The 24,138-nt window shown below is 49.7% G+C and overlaps 11 protein-coding genes and 3 non-coding genes across 14 annotated transcripts in view; 5 read left to right on the forward strand and 9 right to left on the reverse strand.

Annotated features, from left to right (window-relative positions):
• Positions 1–1,127, reverse strand: part of BABINDRAFT_40474 (uncharacterized protein) — a gene marked incomplete at both ends in the record, with an annotated part of 4,711 nt that extends 3,584 nt beyond the window's left edge. The window contains one exon of the mRNA XM_019131976.1: positions 13–1,127. Within this exon, the coding sequence (XP_018983271.1) occupies positions 13–1,127 (1,115 nt within the window). The remainder of the gene's footprint in view (positions 1–12) is intronic.
• A 271-nt stretch (positions 1,128–1,398) lies between these two features.
• BABINDRAFT_162997 (uncharacterized protein) lies at positions 1,399–1,730 on the reverse strand (the record flags this gene model as incomplete). Its single annotated transcript, XM_019129656.1, has 1 exon — positions 1,399–1,730. A coding segment is annotated over exon 1 (164 nt), but the record flags the coding sequence as incomplete, so codon positions are not given.
• A 609-nt stretch (positions 1,731–2,339) lies between these two features.
• On the reverse strand, positions 2,340–2,410 carry BABINDRAFT_t314. The gene has a single exon. It is a non-coding gene; the product is annotated as a tRNA-Gly (tRNA).
• Positions 2,411–2,532: 122 nt separating this feature from the next.
• BABINDRAFT_162998 (uncharacterized protein) lies at positions 2,533–4,385 on the reverse strand. The gene has a single exon (XM_019129657.1). It carries the CDS (start codon positions 4,142–4,144, stop codon positions 2,816–2,818), a length of 1,329 nt encoding a protein of 442 aa, XP_018983273.1. The 5' UTR covers positions 4,145–4,385; the 3' UTR covers positions 2,533–2,815.
• Positions 4,386–4,456: 71 nt separating this feature from the next.
• BABINDRAFT_t313 lies at positions 4,457–4,528 on the reverse strand. The gene has a single exon. It is a non-coding gene; the product is annotated as a tRNA-Met (tRNA).
• Positions 4,529–5,241: 713 nt separating this feature from the next.
• Positions 5,242–5,940, forward strand: BABINDRAFT_9562 (uncharacterized protein; the record flags this gene model as incomplete). Its single annotated transcript, XM_019132987.1, has 1 exon — positions 5,242–5,940. One exon carries the CDS (start codon positions 5,242–5,244, stop codon positions 5,938–5,940), a length of 699 nt encoding a protein of 232 aa, XP_018983274.1.
• A 307-nt stretch (positions 5,941–6,247) lies between these two features.
• Positions 6,248–8,382, reverse strand: BABINDRAFT_181344 (uncharacterized protein; the record flags this gene model as incomplete). The annotated part of the gene is made up of 2 exons (XM_019131150.1): positions 6,673–8,382; positions 6,248–6,310 (listed from the first exon to the last, which is right to left on the reverse strand). The coding sequence occupies exons 1-2, from the start codon at positions 8,350–8,352 to the stop codon at positions 6,248–6,250; spliced, it is 1,743 nt and encodes a 580-aa protein (XP_018983275.1). The 5' UTR covers positions 8,353–8,382.
• Positions 8,383–9,092: 710 nt separating this feature from the next.
• On the forward strand, positions 9,093–11,234 carry TCO89 (Tco89p). Its single transcript, XM_019129658.1, has one exon. The coding sequence runs from the start codon at positions 9,491–9,493 to the stop codon at positions 11,027–11,029; it is 1,539 nt and encodes a 512-aa protein (XP_018983276.1). The 5' UTR covers positions 9,093–9,490; the 3' UTR covers positions 11,030–11,234.
• A 121-nt stretch (positions 11,235–11,355) lies between these two features.
• On the forward strand, positions 11,356–14,884 carry BABINDRAFT_163000 (poly(A)-specific ribonuclease). Its single transcript, XM_019129660.1, has one exon. It carries the CDS (start codon positions 11,629–11,631, stop codon positions 14,698–14,700), a length of 3,072 nt encoding a protein of 1,023 aa, XP_018983277.1. The 5' UTR covers positions 11,356–11,628; the 3' UTR covers positions 14,701–14,884.
• Positions 14,885–14,983: 99 nt separating this feature from the next.
• BABINDRAFT_t312 lies at positions 14,984–15,055 on the reverse strand. Its single transcript has one exon. It is a non-coding gene; the product is annotated as a tRNA-Asp (tRNA).
• A 472-nt stretch (positions 15,056–15,527) lies between these two features.
• On the reverse strand, positions 15,528–16,223 carry BABINDRAFT_9566 (uncharacterized protein; the record flags this gene model as incomplete). The annotated part of the gene is made up of 1 exon (XM_019132990.1): positions 15,528–16,223. One exon carries the CDS (start codon positions 16,221–16,223, stop codon positions 15,528–15,530), a length of 696 nt encoding a protein of 231 aa, XP_018983278.1.
• A 783-nt stretch (positions 16,224–17,006) lies between these two features.
• BABINDRAFT_163001 (DNA-directed DNA polymerase alpha subunit) lies at positions 17,007–19,131 on the reverse strand (the record flags this gene model as incomplete). Its single annotated transcript, XM_019129661.1, has 1 exon — positions 17,007–19,131. A coding segment is annotated over one exon (1,894 nt), but the record flags the coding sequence as incomplete, so codon positions are not given.
• Positions 19,132–19,933: 802 nt separating this feature from the next.
• On the forward strand, positions 19,934–21,863 carry BABINDRAFT_163002 (dolichol kinase). Its single transcript, XM_019129662.1, has one exon. It carries the CDS (start codon positions 19,959–19,961, stop codon positions 21,765–21,767), a length of 1,809 nt encoding a protein of 602 aa, XP_018983280.1. The 5' UTR covers positions 19,934–19,958; the 3' UTR covers positions 21,768–21,863.
• Positions 21,864–22,322: 459 nt separating this feature from the next.
• BABINDRAFT_90579 (uncharacterized protein) lies at positions 22,323–23,933 on the forward strand. Its single transcript, XM_019132906.1, has one exon. The coding sequence runs from the start codon at positions 22,442–22,444 to the stop codon at positions 23,609–23,611; it is 1,170 nt and encodes a 389-aa protein (XP_018983281.1). The 5' UTR covers positions 22,323–22,441; the 3' UTR covers positions 23,612–23,933.
• The last annotated feature ends 205 nt before the right edge of the window (positions 23,934–24,138 follow it).

Raw genomic sequence — 24,138 nt, forward strand, 5'->3', positions numbered from 1 at the left:
TCTCTGGAAAACGCCCAGATCTGTCTGGAAATGGCGGTCAAGATGGAGGCACCCATCAACCACTGACAAAAGGCGATCAAAGCCATAAAGGCCATTGCCCATTTCTTGCCCAACGCGTTGAAGATAACCTGGGCCATGGGCTGTCCAAAATCGGTATCGATAACAGAGCTGATATCAGTGGTAATACAGGCCCCGACAACGATGCAAATAACCAAGCCAAGGACAAAACACGCGGAAATGGAGCCAATAATCCCAATAGGAACGGCCCTGGTGGCATTTTTGGCTTCTTCCGACATGTGCACGCAGGAGTCGAACGCCCCGATGGTCCAGATCGCCGGCATCCAGCACAAGGCAAACTGCCACCCGGGCGTCCACCCACTAAACGTCTCCATGCTTCCAAAAATATACTTTGCGTCGTTAAAAGATTCGGTCGAAGACCTAGCGGTTCCGATAGGAAGAGCAATGATGAAAAAGAAAACCAACGCAAGATTACAGACCACCGAAAACGTTTGAAGACGGGATACCTTTGAGGAAGCCGAGCAGGTGATAAAGATATGGCTCACCACGCACGCAGCAAACACCGCGTAGGTCTTGGCAGGCGTGATGACAAAGTCACCATCTCGAGAAATAACCACGATTGAGAGGATTTCTGACGCAAACCCGTAGTCGACAGAGCACAATGCACCCACCAAGGCAAGGGAGTTGGTATTGCCAACGAGGTACGATAACGCCTTGCGCCATTTATCATCGGCATAGTAATTGGTCCAGTAGTAAAGCCCCCCGGAAGTAGGCATCGCCGAGCCCAATTCGGCCATTGCAATACCAATGAGGAGAATAAAGCTAGACGCTACAAACCAGCCCCAGATCATACCCACAGTGCCACCTGTGAGTGCAATTCCAAGCACAGAGGAGATAGAGGGAAGGAGCCCCATGATGGAGAAGGCAACCCCAAACACTTGCAAGGTACTAAAGTGCCGTTTGAGTTCGGGCTTGTAGCCAATCTCGGCGAGGAGGTCGTTATCGGTAGTGGCTAAACGGGCATCGATAACACGGGAAGCATTGGACCGATTAGTGGTTGATGCGTGAATGTAATGGTTGTAAGAGGTTGCCGACTTTTGAGGAATCATTGCGGTTTAAAGGAGTATCACGAAATTGCTCGGGGTTTCAGAGAACTCTAAAGCTTTTGGATGGGGATGTGCGTATCTTCTAGGAATGGGGTATGGCACTTTTAAAACGTGTAATATACACCTCTTGCCTTAGAGGAACCAGGTGGTATTTATAATTACGTTTTATTTTTCAGTTTCAAGGTAGCCAATATTTAAGGTTATTCCGTGCGTAGACCTCGTAAGGGATTCGGTATTGGCTATCTCACTAAACGGTATCTTTCAGATTCTATGCGGCGGCCCCAAAATCGCTCGTCACCGTTGTAAAGCGCAAAGATAACAGCCATTGCTATAGCCCAGATTTCTAATATTGAGTTTTATTTACAGTTTGTATTTACCAAGGCCTGCCAATTTACGACAGCTATAATAGCCTTTGTCTCCTTGCTTATACCCAGACGATTTTCCTCTGCCAATGTGGTGGTGTCTATCAATACTTTAGACCTCTGTCTTCTTTCTATATCTGTACGGCTGACACCCAAAAACATTACCCAAACAGCTCTTGGCTATGATCATGGCTTCCAACCTAGTTGGAGGAAATTCAAACGTAGACTAAACCTAGTATGAGACCCTTCTATATGGATGAGGGAAAGCGCTTGCTTTTTCTTCCTCCATCCTTCAAACTTAACAGGGGGCACTCGTATACCTTATCCGGAATTAGCCGCCGCACCTCCGAGATAAGGTGCGGCCGAAGATAAGACAAGGCTAGAACCTTTCTCGTAATAAGTTTGGAAGCGGCCACCATAAAAAGTACAGGATTTTACTTGGGATGGGTTTAGATTTCAAGGCCTATGCTAGAGAATAATTTTAAACTTATATCCGTTTCCCGATCTCCGCAGTCGCTTCCGGCATCTGCATACAGTTTGCGGGAATTATAGATACAGAACTGTTCTAAAGACGATTTAAAATTTGATAGACACAATGGGTCCAGGGGTTCCCATCCTGCCTGTGTAAAATGCTTGAATTAAAATAATTCAAAGCAAGGCGCGATTTGAAATTGGTATTCTATTCCCGAGTCCTTAAAAGATCTCAAAGCCGCATAATCTGTTTCAATTTAGAATAACGTACACCGACGAGCACATTATAAAGCCGTATGGTTAGGACGCAGGTGGGTTCACACAGTAGAGGTTCGGTGAAAAAATATGAGGCTCTCCATCAAGGATGAAGGTAAAAAAAAACTGCGCCAGCCCGGAATCGAACCGGGGGCCCAACGATGGCAACGTTGGATTTTACCACTAAACCACTGGCGCTCGAATGTTGAAGTTGGAGAAACTATATCTGAGGTAAAAAGGACTGCGCGTGCCCATCAAGATTGAACCACCGATGGCGATTCAACCCCAGAGGGCTACATAAGAAAGTTGTTTCTGTTGATAGGATTTGCACTTAGTTTAGGAAGGACCTGGACAGAATGACAAATGACTCCCGGATTAAAGTCCCAACAGGCACTGGAATCCTGACATGGAGGCAATACCTAGTATTTTCCACTCAAAATGCCAAGATCTATCACAACACATGGCTCATCAATCTTCTTATACTTCTTAAAAAACTGCAGTCGCTATATTACAGGATCCACAGGCTATGTATATTCAATGGTATTCAGGGTATAAAACTACTTGTATGGGTGTAACCGCCGGGCTATACTTTTGTAAACCATTTTAGTATTCCTCCTCGCTCTCATATTTGATCAAAATGTTGTCGATATTGTCAAACAAGTTGTTTGGAACGGAACCGATTCGCAACATGATATCGTCGTCCTGCCAACCCATATCGTAGTAGTGGTCAATCTTGGACTTGATCTCAATGAGCTTCTGCAAGTACTCGTTGGCGGCAAACTCCGGTCTCATACGCTTGATAACAATCTCATCCTCGTCGTCCTCCACTTGGTCTGTAGGCTCAGCTGTCGTTTCCGTTTCCACGTCAAAGATTTTGGGGAACTTGGAGTTGAAGAGCAAGTGCACACCGATGTCAAACACATTCAAAACGATAGAGATCTGCAACAACAAGTTGGCAAAGCGTTTACCGTGGGTGCGATTCAAGTCGTTGAGATTGGTAGGAGTGCCCTTGTACAAGCCCTTGCTGGTAGAACGGAGGTGGTACTTGAGAGGATCCATTTCAACGTCGTTGCAGAGTTCAAACAACCAGTCCAAGTCTGTGGCAAAGACATGGCCATCGGTGGTGGGTGGAAGCGGGATCACCTTGGAAAAGTCAAACTCATAGATGATTAACGCAGCCTTTTTAATCAAGGAAAGCTTGGACGTCCCTGCAGGGTAGCGCTCGTAGACGTTGTCCTTGAGTTCCGGTAACGGGTCGGGAAAGCTTGCAAAGGCCTGGATCTTTTCGGTGGAAAGGTTCAAGTTCGGCACCTCGAGCTTGTACAAAAGGCCCTTGATACAGCCCCAGTGGAAGAAGGACTTGAGGGCCGTGTGGACATCGCCGGAAAGCGTGGCTTCTTCCCCGTAGTACTCCGTGATAAAGTACTTGAGGAAGTGTCCCTGGAGCTTGGGCTTTCCGATGTGGTGGTCGGTGTGCAAAAAGTTCAACTTTGAACAGAGCATGAGATTGAGCCCACGTGAAATATGCTCCGGGGTCACGTCGTCATACATCTGACGAGCAGCAGCCACCACAGCTTCGTCCACTGGCTCAGCCTTGTGTTTAGTGACAACGGAAGTGCCCATATCGTACCATTGGTGGAGTTCGATCTCGCGGGCCACACCGATGATCGAGAGGCACAAGTCGGGGTAGTCTTCGAGAATGGTGCCACAGGTAGCGAGAATGGAGTAAGCAGAGGTGATGGAGAGATTTTCCGTGAGTTCGGATCTGAAGAAAGAGGGATTGGCAACAACCAAGTACTTGTCCTCCTCGCGGATGCGCTTGAAGGTGTTCTCCACCAAGCGGTACTTGCGGCCCTTGCGCTTATACTCCAACGACTTGAGATCTTCGGAATCGTCGAGAATCTGGTTGGCAATGCTAATTAAGTCGGCCATTCTAAGACACAAACACTTATGGGTCAAGGTTGTTCTTGGTGAAGAGTAGCTGAGTGAGTGGGTGGTTGGATAGACAATGGCCACAGATCAATCCACCTTGCTGGAAACTAAACAAAGCACGTGATGAGTACCAGCCAGAGCGAACGCAACGAGGTGTATGTCGAAATAGGCGAGATCCATCATTAGCTGATTTAGCCCCAGAAGACTTCAAACTATAATTTAAATTTCATAGACCGATTAGCGTTAAAAATTCCACTCCTATGTTCCCGTTAAACAGGTTCGCAGAGATATGTGCATGCAAAAATTAAAGATTAGCGCTGCTCGGTTTCGATCCGAGGACATCAGGGTTATGAGCCCTGCGCGCTTCCACTGCGCCACAGCGCTGCTGTGATTGCAAATTGTTGATTTCAGATCTACCAGACGGAGGCGGATCTTTTTCTCCGTCCATTTTTATTCTCTTTCCGAAATTTTCACTACTCACGCAGATAAGTACAATTTATAGTATACTGACAGTCTTTCAAGAATTTTGAGTTAACAGTTTGGTTATGACTAACCCAGAACTGCTGGTACCAAGAGGTGAGTAAACGCGGCATTCTTCAACTCTTGGCTCTTGTGGTCAAGATATCTGCATGCCAAGACGTATTGCTTTCCTTAAACCACGTACTACGTTTGATGCCCGTACAACGGAGAATACAGCAACGCTTTATCTAATCAAAAAGTTCTTCATTCTCTATCTGATTTCTTTTCGATGGGGACCACTATGCTAAAAGAGACTCGCGTGGCGTTTTCTATTTAATAATGAGAGAAACGGACCGCCTGAGGAGAGGCAATTGTTTGGGTACCATAGATAAAATATAGTTTTTACGCAGATCATGAGTGGAAGAACCTACGAGGCGCAGCTAAAGACTTCCAAGCTTCTCAATAGTCGTTGTGCCATATATAATTGTGGTATTTGCCAAATCTCAACAAGGGATATAGCGTAGGATCAGGTAATGGTAGACCTCAACCCGTTTATTCAAACAAGCCTCCTGCCTCCTTCCACCTAAACATAAATCAAATCACTTCCTTAGAGTTCAATGGGTTTCACCTTACCTCATATGTTTCTTACCAACAAGGCCAAAACGTTGGTGATAGCCATCTTTGGGACTGCCCTCCTAGCGCTGCACTACTTGATGTCCCTCCGATTTCTTACCCAGGTGGTACTGGTGGCCACCTATGATATTGATACGATTTTTAACGACCGGTTTAGCGTCAACGTTCTCACCAACAACTGCAGTCGAAATACGAACCGTATCGTAGCGTTTTTCCCAGAATTGGCGGTTTGGAATGATACCGTGTGCACCTTGATGCCCGACTCGGCGTCCTACGTTTCAGGGCCCCCGGTAATGGGCGATGTGGGGCTGTATACAAAGAAATATACGCGTGCAGTCAGACTGTGTGCCTATGGCGACAAGATGTTGTGCTTGTTTCTAGAAGACGATATCACCTGGTTGTTCGACGTAGACGAAACCAAGCGCAGACTCGTGCTCAACACCATACTGTATTATAGCAACGATGACGCAACTTGGGATTGCTCCAAGTATGGTATAGGGTGGTTTAAGACCGGAGCCACCGGTAACAAGTTACAGTGCAGAATCATCAGCAAGGAAACAGCGAGCTGCATGGCGGGGTACATGGACCGCAGCGGTATTCCCGCAGATATTGCCCTCCGTGATGCATCCAAGGCGTGTTCCGTCAGGCAGGGACGTTTTCTTTTGGTCCAGCATACAGGTGGCCGAAGCATCCTCAAGCATTAAGGCGTTAATCCTGGCAGCTACGCATTTTAAAATTAATCCCCTCTGATTGCCTTTCGAGATGGGGAAGGGTCTCTTCCAAAAGTGCTCTATTCACAGTTTATCTGGTGGGGGTTTTTTAGCCTAAATTACATTTTTGCTTCAACAACTACAAAGTTTTAGAGATATTGCTCAGTATACTCATTCTAAGTGTAACATATGCTTAGCCTGTATTTTTCCCTGGCTAGGCCGTACTTTTTTTCTAATCATGTAAGGACATGCAAATAGACTGACTTACTAAATATTATTTAGAATGTACGATTTTACTGGTCTATAACCTTTTCTCGTCCGGGTTTTCAACAATGGTGACTCGGTACCCCTTCACTCTATGGCGCTACAATTGGTTTCACAAGGTGATGTAGTGAATATATCACCTTTCAGGCCAAATACTTCTACAACTCACGCAGCCTTAGAACTAATTTAAAGCACAAACATGATGCAGATTCTATATCTTCTGGAAGTTTGGACGTACAATTTTAGGCCACACCAAATTGCAATTATGTATATACAACTGAAAAATAGAATGGAAACCTGAGGTATCAGAAACTACACACATTAACCAACTATGCATCTACAAAACAAGATATCAAACCATCACGGCAATCTCTAGCTGAGCAAATCCCTCATCCTCTCCCTGTTTCCTTCCCTACCCTCTTCCTGCGGCTGCGCCTTCGCCCGCTCCCCATCCTGCTGAACCCTCTGCATAAACGTTCGAGAGTTGTGTACAATGTTCCCCCCAGCAACAATCCTCACCCCCTTGTTCGTCCCCTGGAGGTTGTGTAAAACCCTTGCCTCTTCGTACGTGATTCCCCCCACCACATACACAATCACGTCCTGGACTCTGTCCGCCACCAGCTCCACAGAGTGCTTCCCCACGGGATAGTCACGCACGGCCAACTTTCCCCTGATTGCCTGGGTCACCACCGCCTCCACCCGCGGAACGTGCTGCATGTACAAGTTTTCGCTCTGCTTGGCCCCCAAGCCCATGAACGCGTTCGCCTTGGAAAACACAGACGCCTCACCGGTGGTTTCTAGCCGCTGGCTGGCCCCAGCATATGCTAGCACCGCACGGATCGTCCCCACAGTGATCCCCTCCACTCCCTGAGTCAACAATAGCGCCTCGAGTCGGCGCACCTGGTTCCCCGCGTGCTTCTCGTAGCGCAATGCGTAGAGTGCGACCAACCGGATCTTGGCCTCTACACTAAGCGGCTGCGTCACTTGCTGCGGCGTCTGAGGGTTCGGATGGTTAAGAACCAAGCGCTCCAACTCCTGGAGGTCCACGCTATGATTATCGTTGCATGCTAACGATTGCTCCAACTCGGAGACCTCCCAGATGCGAAGCGCGTTGATGCAGCGGTCAAGCTCCAGGGCCAATGTCATGTGCTTGGAGACGTTTCCGCTGAGCCGGCGGAACTCGGGAAACTCGTCGATAAAGTTCTTCATGTCCTGGAGCGTGTCGAGCTTCTTGGTGGTGTTGGTCTTGGCCTTGTACTGATCGACATACGCCTTGATCTTGTCGCCCAAGTCACCAAAGTTCAAGTGCATCGCCTCGCGGTAGAACGCATCTGTCTCGGGGTTGAGCACCACCTGTTCCATGTCCTTAGCGACGCCGGGAACGCGGCTGAGGTCCACGGTGTTGTTGCGGATGCCTATGAACTCGTGCACCATCGACTGGAACGTCCAAGGCACAAGGAGCGGCGTGATAGGATCGTTTTTGCGGTCGAGAATGAGCAAAAGGGGTGCCACGTCGCGGGTGGGGAAGTCGAACAACGCGGAAAGGTCCCCCTCGTGCACTGCGTAGCCGAGCTCCGATGCGAGCTTTGCGGCCATTTTCGAGTTGCGCTCGTACCGGATCGTTGGTTTGCACTTGAGCGAGAGAAGCAACGCGCTGAGGTTCTGCGTCGCAGCGTCCAACGCGGGTTTCTCCCAGGCGTCCGCGCGCGCGGTGCCACTGCCCGCCACAAAGAGTCCGCGGTCCAACACCAAATAGTCGGTAAATACCTCTGACACTCGGGTCACCACCTCCAAGTCGTCGCTTTCCGCAAGTTTTTCCAAGTCCGACTTGCGCACCGCGTTGGAGAAGTTGAGCTCGTACGATGCGTAGCGCGGGCTGCGGAGCTCGGCAAGGAGCGCCGTAATCGACGCAGGTTCCGGCTTGATGTACACAATGCAGCGGAGGTGTCGCATTGCTGCGCGTGAGGTGTTTGCGAGCTTGTCGATCAAGTAGATTTCGTGCTTGAGGAGGTCGCTCTGGGTGGCGCAGAGCGAGATGGACGGTGCCGTGTGGTCGTCGAGCAAGAGCACCTTGATGGACGTTCCGCGGTCAGAAGTGACGAGCTTATTCACGTAGAAGTTTGCAGTGGCTATCAAATCCATGATGATTGGTGGATGTGGGGTGTGCTGAAGAACGGGGAGCAACGGGGCAAGATAAAGCTCGGTGTTAACAGCCGGCATGGGAGAAGGTGCGGCGCTGTCACGTGATTACGTAAATCTGTCAGGGGCTGAGTGGTGGGTTCATTGGGGTTTACGTTTTGGATATCGTGGAAAAGTGAAGTAAACGGTTGTAGATAACCATGGTGGGATAGAACATAGATTGGCTTTAACTGAGTGGTGAGGGTGGGCAGATATTGCGTAGAACTTTCCGTCTATACCATAGTGTTATGTGAGGATCGGCACGAGATGAGGGGCGTGGTTAGTAAAACAAATTCCTCTGTAATAAAAATTAAATAATATGAGATAAATCTAGGGTGAGATATTGGAGGAATTTTGGGGGGGTTTTGAGAAATTAACCTTTTCTTGTTTGGATTCCTGAGCAATTAATGCTTATGAGGAGAATGGCAGGGGTAAAACCTATACCTTTAATTATATCTTCCAGGGTATATATCCATGCCCTAAAAAAAATGCTATTTACATGATTTATACAAGTCTCTTTTCGTAATGTCAGACAGTCAACTCCTTCTGGCACCTCTACTAGGTATTCACTACCCCACCAGCTCCACGTCATAATTCCAGTGACCTCCTGCATCTACGGATACGCCAGGCGACTATGACTGGCGTTTCGAACGCTAACAATCCGGCGGCTACCGAATATGAATTGAAGTTTGACACGCCAAGTGTTCCAAACCAGTTCTTGCTCACACACCACAACTGGCAATACATACATTGCCTATTGATACCCCACCTCAAGCTGATAGTCCAGCGTATTGCTTTATTGCCATATCCCTTCAACCTAGCCATCAGGTATCAACCATCTCCTATCCAACGGCTCTTGCGCTGCCTGTGACTTGCTCCCTGTCCAGACCCCAACTTCGCTAGGCAAATCACCAGTAATCTAGCTCTAGCTATTACACAGCTATAGACTATATCCTGAAAGGTAACTCCTTGTTTCCAGCGCTCGTTCGCCGATCCAGACCATTGGTTGCCATTCTCCAACCGCTTGTTGCGATTACAAGACACAGAGGCTGTGTGGTCCAAATTACCTAATCTCACTTAATTCCCCTTAAAACTCTCCATAATGTCCTCACAGTTCCCCGCCGCGCGTGGTAGATCTAAAACCCCAGAGTTTACCGGAAAGCGCGTTGCCAACGGAAAGAAATTCACCGCCGGGGCAAGCAAGTCGCTCCACACGCGCAACTCCTCGTATGGCCGCAACTTGAATAAGCTCACGAAAATAGACTCTGATGAGTCCATGTCGACCCTACTGCGCCCGAAAATGGACCGCTCCAAGTCCTCCGATGGCCTCCTCTCGCGGCCTGTGCGCTCATCGTCCAAGTCGTTGAACAAGCTCAGCCGACCAGTCTCGCAGAACTCCATCCGTTCGCTCAAGTCTGGGTCTCGCAACTCTAGCACGGTGTTGGAACTAGAGAACAACGACGGCGATTCGTCGGAGGAGGTGGATGGGCTAGAGCCGATCCAAGAGGGCCACCACGGGTTGAAGCACCCCCAGCCGAGCCATTCTAATGCTACCAGCACCGACTCGCTCCATAAGCTCTACGGCGGCAGCGTGCTTCTCTCACAGTCTACCGGGGTGGAACGAAAGTTGCCTGCAAATGCCAATAACAGCATTGTGCAAATGAGCAAGCCCAACTATGATAACCACGATGAGTACGCGGGGTATAGTTTACAACAGCCAAGACCCATGGAGTCTGCCTCAACGTCGCTTTCCTCCACCAACGGACCCCTTTCGTTTCAGGCGAAACGAACCGACTATCCGGTGATCCCGTCCATCTCCACTCTCTCCATGCACCAGCATCTCGAGCAAGCGCCAGCCCATCGTCCGCCCAGCAACGGCCTCACCATGATGAACACCGCCCAGCGCGCCCCGGAGTCTCCTGCCACCAACAACTTTGCCGCCTTTCTCAAGTCCGGCACCCCGGCCCCTGAGACCAGAACCCAGCAGCGGTTGTGGTTGCAGCGCGAGAACAGTTTTTTGGATGTTTCTCAGAGCGGCAGCATGAACACGCACATGAGCAAGATGTTTGGCAACAGTGTTCAGACCCGAACGGAGTCCGAGCGGTTGTCCCGAGAGTTCATGAACGTGAGGCGGTACACCAATCCGATGAACGAATCCTTGAATCGAATGGGTGTGATTACCAAGGCAATGGCTAAAAGCAGCAACAAGCAAATTGCAGAACAGCACGAAACATCTGTACTGGGGACAGCGTCGGTAGTGCGCAGTTCCAACACGTTTGCCGAGTATGCCCCTGAAGTTCTGCAGCAAGGTATGGAGACCCATGATAAGTTGTATCGCATGTGGCAGATTGCGTGCAACGACCTAATGACCCCTCCGGCCGAACAGCAACAGATGCAACAGACGCAACAGCAGTTACTAATGCAGCAACAGATCCAGCTCAATCAGAGATCGCCACAGCAAAAACAACAGCGACTGGGGAATGGAAATAGAGCGGATAATACATCACAGCATGCCATCAAGTCTCCTACCCCAACCAGGGCATCTATTGCTCGCCATGGTCCTTCGACATCACCGCCAGAGCAGGTCACTTTCCAGCCAGGAAATATCAGATTGGCAGCCGAGAAAATCCATTTGAATTGATAGGTATCAGGTAAGGACTTGAAAATTCTGCGCATCGGTGGCTTTCCACCTCAGGCATAAGTTTACCCTGTTGTGCCAATGAATTGGACGCATTGGCATCGTACGATGCAATTCCTCAGCTAAACCCATTAGACATACTACGATTTCTATAGCCCACTAAATTAGTGGTGTATAAATAAAACCATTAATAAAATTAAAATAAAACCCTTAGTAAATCTAATAATGTTCATAAGCGTAGCTTCGTGTTCTGCACTCGCTCACGTGACGCACTTTATTTTTTCCAACTACAAATTGACGCGTTTTGCCCAGCCAATTCAAAAGCACAATCTCCACCCTCACTCTCTTCTGCTGCCATCCCACGCTATGGACGGCTGGAGTGAAGTACGTGCCATCCGCTAAGATACCCCACTGCCGCTACTAACCCCTCCCCTCAGATAAACAGAGTAACCTCGGTGAAGGCCTCGTCGAACACGCCCAAAAATCCCAAGTCCCGCCTCAAAAAAAACCCTAGCACCTCGTGTGTGGTGTTTGACGATAGCCACGATGTCATTTGGACCGGTGACACCAATGGTCACGTACAGTCGTTTGCGTCGGTCACCATGACGCCGTACACCTCGTTCTACGCGTCCCAAACGGATCCGGTACTTCGGATCATGAACCATCAGAAGGGGATCCTCTCTCTCACCTCCAACTCGCTTAAATTCACCACCCGCCGCGGCATGCCCAAGTTCTGTGTCGAAGGCGGCCCGCTCCGAAAACTCACCGCAATGTCGTACTCGTCCGCAAACCAACACGAGGTCGTGCTTGGCTCGAACAACCCCAGCTCCGGCAAGAACCTCTGCACGTTCGACCTCATCAAAAACTGCGTCACCCGGACCGCAAGCTACACCGACCCGGTGCTCTGTATGGCGCTGAATGTGCGCCAGACCGTCATCGGGAAGCAGGACGGCGGCATCGACATCTTTGACTCGCGGTCGGACTCCGTCACAAAAACCTTTGTCGGCCACAGCGGAACCCTCGCCGACATCGACTGCAAGGACCATACGTTGGTCACGTGTGGCTTCTCCCACCGCCACAACGGCTACATGGTGGACCCCATTGTGAACGTGTACGACCTCCGCGTAATGCGGCCGTTGTCGCCGCTCCTGTTTGCCGCGGGAGCGTCGTTTGTGCGGCTCCACCCCAAGTTTCCCAACGTGGCCGTGGTGGCCTCCGCGCTGGGCCAGATCCAGTTTATCGACATGTACAACCATACGAACGTGCACTTGTACCAGGCGGATGTTGGCGGATACATGTCCAGCATGGAGATCTCCCCGTCTGGAGATTACATCGCCATGGCTGACGGCTTCCAGATGCAATTGTGGTCGCACGGCTTCAACGCCCAGGAGCAACCACCTAGCATGGCCGTTTATGCCAACGCGTTGGACTACGCCACCAACACCTTCCCCGAGGAGCCGTTCGGCGTGGACGACGATGTGCCGCTCAACACCATTGGCATGCCCTTCTACAAAGAAGTGTTGTTGAGTAACTGGTCCACCGAGATGCGCTTCCCCAAGTCTGGCTGCGTGCTCCCCAAGCACATCGACGAGGAGATGCTGAGGCGCGAACTGATCGCGCATTACGATCGAGACAAGTACGGCGCGCGGAACTCCGTCGCCAGGTTCGTTCCGCCCCACATGAAGAAACAGGGTAAGAGCCCCAAGTTCATCAGCGAGCGGCTCAACGAAGACTGTGCAGATGCGTGCGACGAGGATATCTTTAGCTACGTGTCGTCCGCGCCGAACGTGGTGCCGCCGTGCTACGGCAAGTTGGAGATCTTCTACTCGCGCTTTGGCGTCGACGACTACGACTTTGACTACTACAACAAGACTCAGTACTCTGGTTTGGAGACCCAGATCGAAAACTCCTACGTCAACGCCATTGTCCAGCTCTATCGCTTCGTCCCTGAGGTGTTCAACATTGCGCTCCAGAGCATCGCCTCCGTTACTGACCTCCAGAACCCGTCGCTCCTTGCCGAGCTTGGCTATCTCTTCGACATGCTCCACAAAGCTCGCGGAAAGAACGTGCGGCTGGCCAACTTCCAGAAAACCTTCACGGCCCTCCCCGAAACCCTGGCCATGAATCTTCTCGATGTCGACAACACCGCCAGGCGCGACAAAACCAGGCTCCGCAAGTTGGTTCTCGGCTTTAACCGCTTCCTCTCGGAACGGCTCGCCTTTGATGCCCGCAGCTTGCCCACGGGCGACGTTGCCGCGATGTTGGGGCAGTCCATGGGCACCGTCTGGGAGACGGAAATTGGGTCAAACTACTGTAGCAGCTGGCAGTCCACCGCGTCTACACTGTTCTCCATCGGAATGCCTGCACCGCCGAAGCTGGGCATCCGTAAGTTTAACCACAGCATTGTCACTTTTTTGGAGTACGCGCTCTCGCAGCAGCTTTCCACCACGCCGTTCTGTCCCAACTGCCGCAAGTACCACTTATTTGAGGTTACCAAGGTGGCCAAGAGCCTCCCTCCTGTGTTGTCGTTGAACTTGGAAATGAGCGAGGATGACTTCCGTGACCTCCGAGGCTATCGTAACTGGCTTCTTCCAGAGTTTTACGCGTCGATGAACAAGGGCAGGCCGGTGTTGAAGCCCGTCACCACCAGCACCAATACCAACGAGGTGCGGAAGTACGAGTTGTTTGGATACGTGGCGCAAATCACCAACGAAAAGAACGACTCGCACTTGGTTTCGTTTGTGAAGATTGACAACCAACACACCCGCAAAAGCGAGTGGTTTTTGTTTAATGACTTTATGGTGACGCCAATTCCCGAGTCCGAGGTGTTCAACATGACCTACTGGTGGAAGACTCCGTTGGTGATTGTGTACAAACACTGCGACACTCCGGCCCACTTTGACGTGCAGGCATTCAGAAAGCCCAGGTTGGACGATACGGTATTGTACAGAGATAATTTTGCCGCTGGATTGACAAAAACTGATCGAATCATCGAGTACGAGCTTCTCACACAGTCGGAGGCCCCGGAACCGGGCACGCTCATGGCGATCGATGCCGAGTTTGTGGAATTAGAGCCTGAGGCCATTGAGATAAGGTCGGATGGTACCCGATCGTTGATCCGCCCGAAGAGACAAGCGTTAGCGCGTGTGTCGGTCACCAGAGGCGACAACGGCCCGATGCAGGGTGTTCCATTGATCGACGATTACATCGTGACCGTGGACCATATTTCGGATTACCTCACCAGCTTCTCGGGGATCGAGCTTAACGACTTGAATCCCCAGGTGTCCAAGCACTCGTTGGTGACGTTACAGACAGCATACCGTCGTCTCTGGCTCTTGTTGAACTTGGGCTGTGTTTTCGTGGGGCATTCGGTGGGTAACGATTTCAGAACGATCAATATTCACGTGCCCCCATCGCAGGTCAGAGACACGGCCCAGTTCTTCTACTTGCCAGAGATGAAGAGGCGTCTTTCGCTCAAATTCTTGGCGTATATATTACTCAAGGAAAATGTGCAGCGTGGTAACCATGACTCTATCGAGGACGCGAACACCGCCTTGCGCTTGTACAAAAGGTACTTGGAGTTGAAGGCAACGGGCGAGCTTGAAAATACCTTGCATAAGGTATATCAGGAAGGGCAGTATATGAAGTTCAGGCCACCTGGAGACTTGCAGTGAATGTGTGTGGATGAGGTTAGATGTATAGACTTAGCTGGGACAATATACAAATATCAGGTAAAGCGGCATGGAAGCTGTACAATGTGGTGGTATGGAATACGTTTTATACTTAGGCCGAGGGATTGCAGCATCTTTGAGTATACAACGGCAAGTGTAATATCTTAATTCAAGCTCATAAATGGGATATTAATAGAGAATTACTCTAGACAGGGCTTTGGAGGGGGGATACCGAGTGAGCGGCTTCCCCAGAGAGCTTCTTGGGGAAGAATGCATAAAAAAAAAGCTCCGCGACGGGGAATTGAACCCCGGTCCCCCGCGCGACAAGCGGGGATTCTAGCCACTAAACTATCACGGATGGTGCTTGAAAACGAAGTATCTTTACACTTCCTGGTCATATTATAAAATGGTTCAAAAATTTTTAGGGAGCATTGAAAACGAGGTATATAGAGAAGGGTCATCCTTAAAGGAACCTATAGCACACAAAGATGGAAGAAAAAAATGTTCAAGGAACTGCCGGACGTAAACGCTGCAAGTTAAACGTGCACTCCAAGTGAAAACGGAGGGTCTCGATTATTTAAATCTATATAAATGGTGGAGATATCAAAAGTTCAGTACGATTTTATAATCCATGATATACCCTTGTATCAGGCATTAACAGGGCTTGTTGACGTATAAACTGGTTGGTAATTGGTTAACATTAACTATACAATATTTTAAACTATCAAAAGGAAAACCTTGGTACAATTAGAAAATTACCTTTTTCTGAAACAAACAAGAATTAAAAGTATCGGATACGGAGAGTGGTTCAATATCCACCATTGGTTGGCTTATAACAAGAATGCAACAAGGCCAGCAATGGCACCGGCAGTAACGCCTCCCAAACCGTTGGCCCCGCCGACCAATGAGACGGTTTGTGGCACGGTCAGTTGTGGTGGGGCCACTGGGAAAGTTGAAACCGGGACGACTGGAACGGTGTAGTTTCCAGCTGGGGAAGAATCTGAGAGGACCGGGATCAATGGAGCAGTGTGGATACTAGTTGGAGGAGGAGTTTGGGTATTGGTAGTGGTTTGAGTAATGAGAGTGGTACTCTCATTAGTACATGGCTTACTTTCAACCGGTGGAACTTCGGTAGTTTCATCCGTACATGGCTCGGTCTTGCCTGGGACGGAAGGTGGAACCTCAGTCGTTTCGTCAGTACATGGTTCGGTCTCGCTTGGGACGGAAGGTGGAACCTCGGTAGTCTCATCAGTACATGGCTCGGTCTTGCTTGGGACGGAAGGTGGAACTTCGGTAGTCTCATCAGTACATGGCTCGGTCTTGCTTGGGACGGAAGGTGGAACCTCGGTAGTTTCGTCAGTACATGGTTCGGTCTCGCTTGGGACTGAAGGTGGAACTTCGGTAGTCTCATCAGTACATGGCTCGGTCTTGCTTGGAACTATAGTTGAAAGAGAGGATGCTTCTTCCCAATGGGCAGAAACACCAGCGAAAACGTAAGTAATAGATAACAAAGTAGAGGCTTTCATTATGGAAGATTAATATTGTGGTACCGAGCCAAAACTTTCTGTTTCCTAGAAGGACCAGACGAGTTTAAGTAGTGAAAATCCAGAGTCTGCTCTAATTGACAACTAGGGGACCTTATTTTTTTCACGTCACATCCAGAACTACGTCATGATTTCTGTTGGACACCAACAAGGGAACCCTAGGAATAAAATAAAAAAATGGATATATATATTATTGAGAGGGATTTTGAGGCAATTTTTCATAGTAAACTGGAGTACTGCACCGTCTGGAGTCAAGGAAGGCGCAAGCTACACACGCACAGCATTGACATAAGAGGTAGCCCGGTTAAAGGTGCAATAGCATTTGTTTCTCATATGCCCCAATTTATTTGATAATCAGACAACCTCAGCTCATTTTTTTCAAGCGGAGGAGCGTGCATGAAGCCCAACATTGATCGTGGAAAGTGGAGGCGCATATGCATCAAGCACAAAGTGCATACTGCTGCGACAGGGTCCAACCCGTCCCCCGCATTCGGAAATACGCAGAGACAACGTTGGGGTTATTCAATAGAAGTGTTAATTCTGAAGATGTGAAGTGTGCGTACGGTAATAGATTCCAGGGTAATACTAAACTTCTAAAGACGGAAGCGCTGCTACACTATTTAGGAGATAGGCATGCACATCTACTTGAGCTCTTCCCATGGTTGCTGCTAGCCGGTCGTCGGTGGTACACATGATAGAACACGTTGAGATAACCGAAAGCATACCATTTCGATATTTTAAATACAAGGGCAAATGAAAAGTTCCGTCTGGCTTGAATCTAAGCACATCTATAGGTGGCACATCCACAAATCTCGGTCCTAATGGTAACCTTATATTTAGTACACAAGGCCAATGTCTTGATTGTCAATACCAAGTGTAACGTGCTGTCGATTAATCGGCATCTATTTTACTATCAAATACACTCCCAAGCCATGTTCCTCTAGACCTTATCTTTTAACGCAGGTAGTCACTCTTGCACCCTTCAACAGGTCCTCGTTATGTTTTGACGATATCCACTCGGATACGCTTCCACACATTCAGCACGTACAAACCCTCCTCTTGCCGGGTATCCTCGTTAATTTCCGTGCCAACCTTTTCGACCTCACCCTCCACTGGTGGGTTGATGCTGACCACGGCGTAGGAGCCAGCAGAGCTGGGACGCATGAAACAGCCGGGGTTGATAACCACGACACTTTTAATCACCTTGGCGAAAAAACGCAACTCCGATGGAATGATCAAAATGTCGGGGGTCACCTCGCCCATCTCGCTCAAGCCCATGTATGGCATGTCCAAGTCTGCCCCGGAAATGTGCTCCACGACGCCCTCCTCCACTCGGGTCTTTGTGCCCCCGGGAAACACTGGGTAGTAACGACGTTGCTCGATGACCTGGGTAGCGACCCTTTCAAACCGGTTCTGGGAGACAAACTTCCCGTGCACGACGTCTTTTAAGTCGCGGAATACATCGTTGTTGGACACCCCCACGTGGATCTCGTTCATGGTGAAATGCGCCGGGTTCGGGTAGCACTTGATGTTCTTCTGCGCAAGCTGCAACAGCTTCTTGTCGAGAGAGTCCTGGGGATACGCGCTGTGCTTGCTGGCTGCATCTCGAGTCGACGGTATCACGATCGCCTGGATCTTGGGATGAAGGCTGCGGAGTATCGGCGATACCACGAGCCGGAACACGTCGTCAAGGGTACTGGGGGCTAGCTTTGCATCTGCAACCTCAATAGACCCGTCGGCGATTTTCGGATGGGTTATGTCGATAAACGGTCCGAGGAAAATGACCGTGTGAGGGCGGATCTCGTTGTTGAGCTTCTCCACCAACGCGCGCAAGTACACGAAATCAAAGTCTTTTGTCGTTGTGTACGGCCCGGCGCACACCACCACCTTGAGTGCTTTGTCGTTTAACGCGAGCGATTCCGCAAAGTCCTGCGCACGGCATGCCGGCGCCCCGAGGTACGGCAACTCCAACACCGATGCCACCACAAACGCCTCGCCCGTGGGGTTTTTTCCGCGGAACGCAACGATCTGGCCCGGAAAAAACGTATAGTCTGGAACCTGAGTGAGGTCAAGCGCCACGCGCTGGCCAATCCCCGATAATCTAGATGTTTCAAGGAAGAACGACGAACTGTTGAGCTGGACCGCGTCAGTAAGTGGCAGGTCCGGCACCATCCGGCCGACGCACACAATATCGAACTGCGACGCAACGCACGGGCTGTGGAACTCGTCGGTGGAAATCGCATGCGCCTCTTGGACAATCTGCGCAAACGTGTCGATCTGGTCGTCGAGCACGTCCGCAGCTTCAAGCAACTTCTGCCTCATCGTACGGAAACGGTACTTTTCCGCGTCAAACTGCGGCGCAAGCTTCACCTGGACCGTTTCAAGGCTCGCCCCCTCGGCCACGGGGATTTCTGGGTTCAATGTCTCGATGGTTTTTCCTGAGTCGCTGTGGGGGGTTGGCGTTGTTGGCTCCATTTTTGTCGGCGACGAGTTCAAGTTCAGGCCCTGGGGCGTCTTTAACGGCGTGTTTGGCGCCTCTTTCTTGAGCGGCGACTCGAGTCTGCGCTTCTTTACCGAAGTAGGCGTCGCCGGGAAGTCAAACAACTGGCTCGGGCTAGACGCGGGACGCATCATCATCTTTGGTTTGGACGCTGAATGGAGCGTTTTTTCCAACCCTTGTTGGATGTAGCTCTGGAGGAGATCCAAGTTGGCAGCGCTAAGCTCGGTTTCATCGTCCACAGACGAGTTGTTCACACAGTACGACTCCCACTTCACAAAGAGGTCGTCCGCGGAAAGCGTGTAGATTTTCATCAAGTTTTCGCATTTGGCAAGGATTTCCGCATCGTTGGCCTTGGGGCCGAACGCCGCCACTAAATCAGTAACAGACATGGATACGGTGTAGAGAAAGGTATGATACAAAGGGCTTGTCGCGTAGATTTTTAAAACGCGTCGCAGCGCGAAACAGACCGCGTCACGGGCTCGTGTGCGAGAGACATCTGAGTCGTGGTGGGCACGACTATACACTGATTCAATGCGGATTGAGGTCACCAGAGTAATTGAGGATAAAACCAATTGCCATTTGTAAGTAGATAAAGCATGTTTGTGTTAAAGTCGAGTGAAGTGGTATTCCACATTGCAAAGATGGCAGACTATGTAGCCATATAAAATAGGGATCAACTCCAAACACCTCTCCGTGCGTTATCTGGACCGATAGTCCGGTTACATGCCCGATTCCAATTGATGCAATTTTTTTTACTAAACCTAAACAATGGTTAATAGTTTTAATCGGGATTCCGGGTTATTGTATTATATTTATGGGAATCGTGAATTATCCAACAGCTTTATAAACTAAAAATCTCCATGTAACGTGATGTGGCGCCAAGGTATAAGCAAATTATCGTAGCAAAGGTAGGCAAAATTCATCACGTGCAATCGCTTTAGTGTGTCGCACCTCGACTCGCTCTACAAGACATAAATAACAGTAATGCGATCCTAAACCGTCAAGTTTCGCTCTCGGTCACCAAATGACCAATTATGTCATTCTTAATCAACTTTTATGAGAAAATTCCTTGAAAAAAATACTCTTCGGGTGAAACCTCTTCCCGGCTTCCTTTATTTGCAGCCGTATACGGCGATCTGGGTCTGCAGATAAGACACAGGATTTTCCACTTTATCATCGACCACAATAGACCTTCTTCTTCACTATTCACACTTGCTATGAAGAGTACCCTGTCAAAAAGCTTTGTGAAAGGTTCGAAGTCAGCTGTCGCTGATGCCTCCCCGGCTGTTGTTGATGCTACTGCCGCTTCAGACTTGACGACTTTTTTTGAAAGCTCCGAGCCCAACTTCGCCACGGAGTTCATCGCCACGCTCAAGGTCTTTCTCGAAACCACCTTTACCTACGACCGTTTTATGCAGCTCCTTATACTCTACTTTGTCTGCCACACGTACTACCTCAAGTACGAGACAACCCGCTTCCCATACACCCTTATTACCACGCTCGACGCTTCCAACGTGCTCTTTGTCATTGTGGTCAACTACATTGGAATCCTTTTGAGCATCGCCGCGACCGTGCGCAAATTTGGCACTGATGGATTCCCCTCCTTCAACGCGATGGTATACGGCATGTTTGTGCCTAACTTGGTTGCCTTGATGTTCTTGTACCTGCCAGAATCTCCTTACTTGTTTTTCAGCACCTTGTCCCTCAACTACCTTGCGCTTGACGACCGTCTCGCTATACAATCCTCGTTCATGATCAAAATCGGCTCAGCCGTCTTGTTCATCCAACAGATTGTCGGCTTGCAGGTCATTCCAGTCTATTTAATGGTGGTTGCCAAGTACCTCACCTTGAAGTATTTCTTGGACTACCTTTCCACCGAAATCGTTGTCGACAGCGAAAAGAAGGAGGTGTCATCCGGCAGAACCTCGCTCACCCAGACTGAAAAGCACGTGTTGGTGCAGCTCTTGGTGTTGGTGCTCGAACGGAGCTCGACCAGTTTGGAATTCTTTGTCCTCCAGGCGTGTGTGTTTAGCCTTTTGTTTTCACTCACGGCTGTCCAGCCGTTCTACCAGTTCTTATATAAGCCATCTCTCAATTCCGCCAAGTCTTTCTATGCCCTTCTTATCGCTGCCGTCTTCCCCGTTGCTTTCTACATCGCGGTGGAGACACAGACGGCTCCGCTTATTGGCAAACCAGGTGTCTGGCTCTACCACTACGTCACCGAGTCTCCGTTTAACCTCCAATGCTGTACCCTCTGGGCCGTCATGCTCGCCACGACGGCGCTCGCAAATTTCTCGCTCAGTGCGCTGTTGAACACCAAGCGCAAGGTCTGGCACTTTGTCTTGCTCTCCATCGTACTCCTTCCCGATGCGCTCCTCTTTTTGCAGAACGCCGCGCTTGACGAGACAGCTGTGGCAGCCAAGAACCAGTTTGTAAAGATTGCGTTATCGCTTGTGGCTGTGGGTCTTATTTTGGCTGAAACCTTGCGGGTAACCCAGTTTTCCCCCCTTGGAAAGCTCTTGTTTGCCCAGTTCAAGCCATTCCAGGATGACAGGGACAACGCCGGGCCCTTGGTTATCTCTTACTTGTTTCTCATTTTTGGCGCCACCTTGCCTTTCTACATCCACGACTCCCGGTACGGGGCCACCCAGAACCCGTTGCTCGCATACGCGGGCATTGTTTCCGTCGGTCTTGGTGATGCCATGGCTTCCTGCTGCGGCAAGGTGTTAGGGGGCATGCAATGGGCCGGCCCACACAACAAAAAGACGTTGAGCGGTTCTGTGGTTGGCTTCATGGCCTCTACCATCGTCTGTTTCCTCGCGTTGAAGTACATCAAGACCCACAACTGGGAACAGCTTGTGGATGCGCTTGCGCAGGGTGTAGACGGTCACCAGCTCTGGGCCTCTGTGGCTGACGAGCAGATCCTCTGGGCTTGTGTGTTGACTGGGGTTATGGAGGGTATCTCGGATGTGAATGATAACTTGTTTATTCCGTTGGTCATGGTTGCCGTGTTTGAGGCGGTGTAGATCCGGCCTGTAAGGCGGGTGTTGACTGTGCTTAACATCGCCTTGGAATGAGAATATTACTTGTATTCATATATATGCACGAAGAAATGGCAGAGATGCAATATATCTTCTAGATTTGGTGTACTGTAGACCTGGGCTTAAAGCTGATCGCAGGAGAGAAACGAAGTTTAGCTATAGCAAAATATCTACCTTCGATGAATTTAATGACTACTGGGAAGCTATATCAGGCAAGAGTGCAGGGTCTATTGTGATTAAGTAGGAAGATGCATCAACGATGGTCTCAACAAGGTTAATTAGACAGAAACATACAGACAAGTGTTGTCTGCGTGAAGTGTGAATAATCGTCCGATAAGATAGGAGCTATTACAGGTGAGTCCTGGCAGCGTCTTGTAACACCCTTTAACAACCATTTGATATCCGTGCTATCCCTGTATAATGTTTCATCACGTGACAATGCACGTACCGTAATCTTGTTTATCCTGCACTTTTGCTTACCCGGCCCAATTAATCTGTGCAGGTGGGAGCAAAAACCATAAGGCAACCCCGCCGGCTCTTCACATCACAACCCAACCAAGACTTGAACATCCACAGCTAGCCCCTCTATAGGCATTTAATCCATATCCAACCCCCCTATACACATTTAATCCGCATCCAACCCCTCTATATACGTTTAAATGTCCTCCCGCCGCTCTGCCAGATCACGATCCAACTACAGCGAAGACTTCGAGGCTCCCGACACACACGAGGTGCCTGACGACGACGAAGCGGGCTACGACGAAGACTCAGAGGTCACGCGGTGCGTGTGTGGCCATGACGAGCTCCAGCCTCCACACCAGCGGGAAGATCCGTCCTTTAACGACGAAATGTCCGGCTTGTTCATCCAGTGCGAGCTGTGCTCTGTGTGGCAACACGGCTACTGCGTGGGCCTTAAGAGTGAGGCGGCAGTTCCGGAAAAGTACTGGTGTGAAACATGTCGCCCAGATATGCACACATTGGTGTTCCGAGGCGATAGAAATTCGTCGCTTTACGACGCGACGCGCGAGCGCAGAGACAAGCGCAAGCCGAAACGCAGAGAGGAGGAAAAGGAGGCCCACCAGAAGCAAAAGGATTTGAAGCGTGCCGAGCGCACTAGAGCCATGGACAAAGAGTATGAGCAAGACTTGAAGAAAGCGCTTGAAGAAAGCGCTAGGTTAGCTGCGCCCAAGAGACCTGTGGAAGACGAAAAGCCGGTCCCCACGGCCAAACTTTTGTCGTCTCACAAAAGACCACGCAGAAGCCCGGACGAGGTGAAGGACGAGGTGAAGGAAGAGGTGAAGGAAGAGGTGAAGGCGGAAATGCAGCCTCCTCTGGCGCCGTCGTCCGCTGCCAGCAACGTCGCCGCTCCTGTTGAGACTACCCATACAAACGACACCAGCCTCACAACCCCGGATGACACGGCCAACTCGGACGAGTCAGCAAAGGCGCGCAAGCGGTCGCGGGCAAAGTCGGTGCCGAAGGTCGCGCCCAAGGCCGCACCCCTCGGTGACGCAGATAAACCGTCTAAGCCGCGCTTGCCGCCGCCGAAGACAAGCCTCACCGAGATGCGCAAGCGTGTTTCGGCAATTCTTGAATTTATCGGGCGCACACAGGTGGAGTTGGCGAGTGAAACAAACGACAAGGCGTCGCTTGCTAAGCTTGTAGAGGAGTCCGAAGCCGATGGCGACCAGGGAAAGGAGGAGGTCAGGCGCACAGTGGAGAAGTTTGAGGATAATTACCGAGAGACGTTTGGTGTTATGGATAGGTTGACTCGCAAGTTGTTATTGTGGGAGCAGCAGTTTGGGAAGTATAGCGATAAAGTGTACTAGACCGAAAGTCAATGTCTAAGATGCTCCAATGACAAGAATATAAGAGAGAATCGTTGCTACACTCTCTATTTCCTTGTTGTATTGGGATGACTGTCTCCCTGTGCCAAGACTATCAGTGTGATTTTACTATCTTCATGTTTTGTATTTATGTTAAACGTTTGCTTATGGTAGGGTTGAGGATGTATCACTAGGGACGTCAGGCTCTGCAGGTTGAAAGATGAGATAAGTTTAACCTGTTTCTAACTTGGTTGTGTATTAGAGCACTCGGAAGCCTCCCAATATAAATTATCCAAGTGATGGAATGCAGTCTATCAAAATGATAGATGTGTCATCCTTACGGCTCTGAAAAATATTTTAACGATAGGATTAGATCCAAATCTGTCCAAAGCCAAATTTTTAATCTCATAATATTGCCTACCCGGTGCATTGGATGATATCAGAACTTGTACGGTTTCAAGTTTATGATCCTTAAAAGTTAGCCAACGGTTTACTTACTTTTACACATCGCTGCTCATGCACCAACCTAG

The sequence above is a fragment of the Babjeviella inositovora genome, assembly GCF_001661335.1.
Source record: "Babjeviella inositovora NRRL Y-12698 unplaced genomic scaffold BABINscaffold_12, whole genome shotgun sequence".
Lineage (NCBI taxonomy): Eukaryota > Fungi > Ascomycota > Pichiomycetes > Serinales > Babjeviella > Babjeviella inositovora.

Coding starts and splice junctions, on each gene's coding strand:
- BABINDRAFT_90579 (XM_019132906.1), top strand. CDS start 22,442: ATGTCCTCCCGCCGCTCTGCCAGATCACGATCCAACTACAGCGAAGAC.
- BABINDRAFT_162998 (XM_019129657.1), bottom strand. CDS start 4,144: ATGGCCGACTTAATTAGCATTGCCAACCAGATTCTCGACGATTCCGAA.
- BABINDRAFT_163002 (XM_019129662.1), top strand. CDS start 19,959: ATGAAGAGTACCCTGTCAAAAAGCTTTGTGAAAGGTTCGAAGTCAGCT.
- TCO89 (XM_019129658.1), top strand. CDS start 9,491: ATGTCCTCACAGTTCCCCGCCGCGCGTGGTAGATCTAAAACCCCAGAG.
- BABINDRAFT_163000 (XM_019129660.1), top strand. CDS start 11,629: ATGACGCCGTACACCTCGTTCTACGCGTCCCAAACGGATCCGGTACTT.